Consider the following 5,761-nt stretch of genomic DNA (forward strand, 5'->3'; position numbering starts at 1 on the left):
ATGTTGTAGAAGAATCAACATTTTAAGCAGGTTGGATCACTGACCATTCATCACCACCCAAGAGCTAACTGACGAAAAAGACTAGGGAGGAGCGGTCTTTTCAACACAGACTTAAGAGCCAGCTGACAAAAAGGCACATCGTGAAACAGTACACTCTTTTGGCTAAACATGGAGGAATTCAGACGTACTCTAGAGATAGATATAAATCGAAATAATTCTCTGTTGTTAGGAGAACGCCCATCATCACTTGTTTTATATCTGATGCAGAGGCCGGGGAATCCTCCTTTTCAAAAAAAAATCACTTGTTTTATATCCAGACCTTGACTCTTCTTACGTTTCTACGACAATATGGATGATATGCAAAAGACTGGGTAAAAGTTACAGCGTAGCCAACTCTGCGGAAGCTCGACTGTTTTTTTTGAGGCGCTGGAACCTAGAACAATTGTTCTACGGTATATATTAATAAATTAAAGTAATGTACAAGATCTACAAAAAGTAAAAAAAAAATACAAAATCATCCAATGCCAGCTCTAGGTATCATACTGATGTTTACAAGTGGTGTTCAGTCCAGGTGGCTAGTATTTGTTCTTTCGCTGGTTTTGCCCTTATTCTATCCCTTTCAATCCCTTCTCTTAAGTAGTGCATCCAGGCCTGGGTGGAAGGAGTCCGAGCCCTGAAGATTTTATCGTTTCTTAATGACCAGATGCTTCAACATCCTGCAATAACAATGTCCATCGCAATCTGTTGTGGAAGTTTTGCTACTGTGAGACTGATTTCATCATATTGGGAGTTGCCTCGTTGTTTGCTCGGAATGATTTCATGCCAGCATTCTGTGGCAAAGTTGCAATTTCAAAATAGGTGCAGCACAGTTTCTTCAATTCTTTCATTGCATAATGCACATGTGTAGTCTAGAAGATGCATAGAATTTCTGTGAAGAAGGTTTCTAGTGTTCACTCTATCATGAACCAAGAGCCATAGGAAATTCTTTCCTTTTTTTGCGGGGAAGCCATATGAAATTCTTATGTCTGATTAGCAACTGGTTTACTGCACAGGATTAAAGAAGTCAGGAAAAGGTTAGGCGCACGACGAGGAGGATTACGCACGCAGATTAGCAGCAGTGTCATGTCATATAACCGAAGTTAGTAGCTAATAGGCTCGTAGAGTTGCTCTTTTGAGATCGGTTTGGTGGACACTTTTACCACCTGGAAGCAGTTGAGCCCCTCCAGCTTTTGGCCAAAAGGCCATCCGGGCACATGACCTCCAATTTGAGCGAGAATTGGCACCAAAAGGCGACCACAATGGAGAGAGAGAGAGAATGAGAGAAGGATTGGACTTGCGTGTGAGCCTGTGCTTAATGGAAGATCACCATGATGCTGCCTGTGGTCCATGGCTTGGCGTACATAAACAAGGGTTTTGGCCCACACAAAGCCTAGATCAACAGTAGTACCGCTATACTCTTTTTTGCCCACACGGCCCGCATACACACACTCAAAACGCCACCATTCTCCGCTCCCACCTATAGCAACGCCCGATCACACGCACACGCCTATACTCGCACATGCACACTGGCGAGCTTTTAAAGTTGGCAAGAGCGCTAAATCCTCTTTGATCAGCCTCAAGATCTCTAGCAAGCTACGTAGCTAGCTAGGAGGCCAACCAACTAGGTCGACACCTCCACGTTCCGGTACAAGTCGTGGGCACGAGCTGGGGATGGGAGGATATAGTGGTGGTGTAGTACAACCAAAAGGCAAGGCGCCTACTGTTTGCGTTAAACATCTCATCAACTGGTGGCACCCCTTCAAAGGAGCTCAGGGACAACATGCACGATTTATATTGTTCATGAGCTTTGGCATATGCTTAAAGGTCTCTTTCACCTACAATAACATCAACCTCTACCACGCCACGCCAGCCACTTGACATTACAAATCCGGACGCCACGAACTCCACAAAAAGCTTGGGTACACACACATGGAGCCAGCTAAGTTAACCGAGGTCGTTAATTATGAAATCGCATGTGTTGCCCATCATGCATCCATGCATGGTAGTACTACTGCATTCCATGTAGTGTGATGCAAGTAAGGCGGTAATCCAACTGGTTTACCTCCCAGTCCCAGAGTTATTCGGTGGATATTAACAAGAAGAAATCATTTTTGTGGACTTCCCTTTGTTGCAGGCTAAAAGCAAGCTTCAGAAATGAGCGGCGTTTATTATAATTGCACGATCATTCTGCGAATTCTGAAGCAATGATTCTGCGAGATTTATGCATATATGACCATATAGAATGGCATGGGGCTGGGGTCTAGCTAGCGGCGCGCCCGCCGGTTGACGGCGTGGTACGGCTGAATTTTGGGAGGGGCTAAACAAGTGCTCATTATGCGCCCCGTTAAGGCTACAGTCTAGCTTTGAAATCTGCTAGGAAAATCCCGAGCAGCATTCTCATGGGGAAGGCCCATTAAACAATCGGGAGTGCGTGGGAGATGGTTGAAAGATAATCTTGCGCGTAGTGGACATCTATCCCAGCAACATAAATAAAACAGACGGGCTCGGCTTAGGTTGAGCCCAGCTGCAGCAGGACGACTGGTACTAGTGGAGTGTGTCTTTAATTTATTTGCCCATGTGTGTGTGTATCAAATCAAATACTCCAGCAGTGCGGCTACTAGTGTATTGGACAGTGATGATTCAGCATCATATATACTCCTTAATTTACCTTGTAGTATTAATTAACTAATCCATGAAACATATCAGACTACTACTAGTACGTGATGAGCAAATTAAAGGAGAAGATTCTATCATATATAACGGACATGTGTTGATTGTAGATTGTTTGCTCCTCGTATATAGCGGCGTACTACCAAAGATATGATGCGTTCAACTGTCCACGTGTGCGCCGCTGATTCGTGGGAGGAACAAATAAGACATCCTTAGATAAGGGAGGGAGGGAGGGAGGGAGTGAGTGGCCTAGGCCTTGCTCCCGTTCGATGGAAGAAGAAAAAGGAGGAGAAGGAACACATTGTACGAGCCCATCTTTACGTCAAATCCATAACGCCAAAGCACTAGTAGCCAACATATCTACTAGCAGCGAACCATAACCGATACCCATACAGAGAACAGAGAAATCATTAAAGGAAAAGCAAGGCCCTCCTAACGCATCATAAGCTCCATTAGATTGGAGGCTCGGGTTTATCCTCACCACCCTAATCTCCCTCCTTGGTCTTTGTCGCTTTAGTTTTTAGCAGTAGTTGCAACGGTGGTTGGGTGGCGAGTATGCGTCCGCCCATGGCACCACACCACGGCTTAAAGCTCTCTCCCTCTCTCTCTCTGCTAGTGGAGGGGGGATGGGGCCTTGCTGGCAATCATTGGTCTACTCATTGATTACTTGCGCTCAGAACTTTCGTGCACTCATCATGATCAGAACAAGATGCATGCTCTGCAAGCTCGCCGCTCTGCTCACTACTTTCTCCTTTCTCTCGCTTCCATCTCCGAGGACAAAAGGGCGAGTGAAATATGGAATGTAGGCCGCTGCACGGAATTCTAAGATTCTCTTTACAATTCCGCACCAATATCAGTGGCCCACTTGGAGGAGTACTTTTCTGGAAAAATAGAAGGAAAAATCAATGGAGTTCTTACTTGTAGCAAGTGCGAGCATAGCATGTGTACAGGAGAAAAGGTAGGGGGTGATCCATCCATCCGTTGGTGCGATTTGCACGTCTTTCCTGGAGGTGTTTGAACAAAATCGGAACGTAGATTGCGCTGCTTAATTAGTCCCACAGCTACTGTAATTAGGAAATCGTAAAGAGAAATATGCATCTAGCAAAAATTGTATCTTTTTCTTCACAAAGGCATCATTCACCCTGTAAAGGGAGCAGCGGGGAGGGTGATGCTCGCTCTAAAGGAGGCGGGCCGGGGAAAGATGGGCAAAAAATAAAAGAGGCCGAAGCGCAAGCAGAGGGAATTAACAGAAACTAGAGAATCCAAAGGAAAAAAAATGAAAAGAAGAAGAAGGAGAAGAAGAAGGAAAAAAGTGTGAAACAAACACCTTGTCTGATTACAAGTCATCCTCGGTGATGCTCTCCAGGTGCGGCCGCCACACGGCCACGCGCCCGCGCCGCCGGTCCCTGGCCGTCGACGCCTTCTCCTTCATGATCTCCGACAGGTACCTCTCGTTCGCCAGTAGCCGCTCCTTCTCGCCCTCCGCGCTCTGCAGGGACGCCGCTGCCGCGTTGTTGCCGCCGCCGGCCTCCCCGGACTCCTTCCTCCTCCTCCGCCTCCTCGCCGCTGGCGCGGCCGCAGTTGGAGCGGGCGCGGGCGCCTTGGGCTTGGCGGCGGGCTTGTCCGGCGCCGGGGCCATGACCGGCATGAGGAAGTAGATCTTGCCCTTCTGCAGCTCGGCATTGGGCGGCAGGATGACGGGCTTCTGCACGACGATGCCGCCGCCGCCGTCGGCGGGGCAGGTGGAGGGCGGCTTCCGGATGACGTGCTTGGGGTAGGCCTTCATGATCTCGCCGGCGAGCACGGGCTCGCTGATCTCCTCCACCCGGCCGTTGGAGTGCACGATGCGCACCACGTCCAGGGCGCCGCACGGCAGGATGCACGCGATGCAGCACCGGATGGTCTCCATGACTCCCACTCACTCAACTGAACCGATCGACGACCGGTCGGTCAACCTCTACCTCTCTCCCGGACCGACCCTTGCTCTTCCGCTATCTCTATCTCCCTCGCTGCCGCCCCCGTCGGCCGCTGCGCCGAGCTGGCGAGAGCTGCTAGCTCATAAGGCGGCCAGCTACGGTGGGAGGAGCTGGGTGATGTGCACGCTACACCGACGAGCGAGGGCGCTGGGGGAGAACCTCACCTGGTCTCGGGTCCTTTTGGTGCGGGTATGTTCGAGCTTTTTATATAGGGGTACCTTGGCAGGATCCTGGCCGGGCTCTGCTGTAGGGATACTATATAGAGACTCCGTATTGTACAATGGTGTATGGGGCAACTGGTTCTGTTCTTTCTGCTGTGTCTGCGCGGCCTAGCTCCTGATCACTCGGGTACTATACTCACCAGTCAACAGTGCTACTGCCGCTCCTGAGTCCTGACGGCCACACCACTACGACTCACTTGCTGGCTTAATTTGTAGAGTGAATTTACGGAGGGGGGGGGGGGGGGGGATCGATGTGCAGAAAGAAGAATTAGTATTGAGCGTGTCTCTACTCATTTTACCTTTTTCGTTTCTCTTATCGTTTTGGCTTTTGAGAGGGGGCCCCCTTGCCTAAATCATTGCCACTCCTCAATCGTGTACTTTGGTTAAGGCTAGGGGGCTGGCTGGTTCTCATCTCATGGGCTCATCATGCCATGCGAGAGTGGAAGGCGCTCTGTAAAAATTCAGCTTCGTCCATCCAATCGGGGTGCGCGCGTGTAGCACCGTACTACGGTGATTTCAATCTGCAAAGAAGGCACGTAGTACGTGCGGTGATTTGAGGGCTGGGCATGCATGGACCGCATGCCGCACGCTAGCTGCCGCCGTCACTGTTGGCATGATTGAAGGCCGCTTGATATGTTTCTCGTTTAGAGACCCGTAGCGGACAAATATGCATTCAATTAGGGGACAAATACCATCGGAGAAGGAACTGTGTCTCGCGCCCATGCCAATACGCATCTCAGGGAATTCAATTGAACCAAAACGAAAGCTCTTGCTTGATGGCGTCAAGAGTTTTCTTTTTAGAGCATCTACAACCCGCACCCCAAACGCTCGTTAAACGCCCGAGCTGGCCACCCG

The 5,761-nt window shown here is 49.4% G+C and overlaps 1 protein-coding gene across 1 annotated transcript; it reads right to left on the reverse strand.

Moving 5' to 3' along the window:
* Positions 1-3,015: 3,015 nt before the first annotated feature.
* Positions 3,016-5,082, reverse strand: LOC123079227 (uncharacterized). Its single transcript, XM_044501942.1, has 2 exons — positions 4,037-5,082; positions 3,016-3,590 (listed from the first exon to the last, which is right to left on the reverse strand). The coding sequence occupies exon 1, from the start codon at positions 4,616-4,618 to the stop codon at positions 4,046-4,048; it is 573 nt and encodes a 190-aa protein (XP_044357877.1). The 5' UTR covers positions 4,619-5,082; the 3' UTR covers positions 3,016-3,590; positions 4,037-4,045.
* Positions 5,083-5,761: the final 679 nt, after the last annotated feature.

This window comes from Triticum aestivum, chromosome 3D (assembly GCF_018294505.1).
Source record: "Triticum aestivum cultivar Chinese Spring chromosome 3D, IWGSC CS RefSeq v2.1, whole genome shotgun sequence".
Classification (NCBI taxonomy): domain Eukaryota; kingdom Viridiplantae; phylum Streptophyta; class Magnoliopsida; order Poales; family Poaceae; genus Triticum; species Triticum aestivum.

What these genes read in the sequence shown, in the direction of transcription:
- LOC123079227 (XM_044501942.1), bottom strand. Translation starts at nt 4,618, where the DNA reads ATGGAGACCATCCGGTGCTGCATCGCGTGCATCCTGCCGTGCGGCGCC.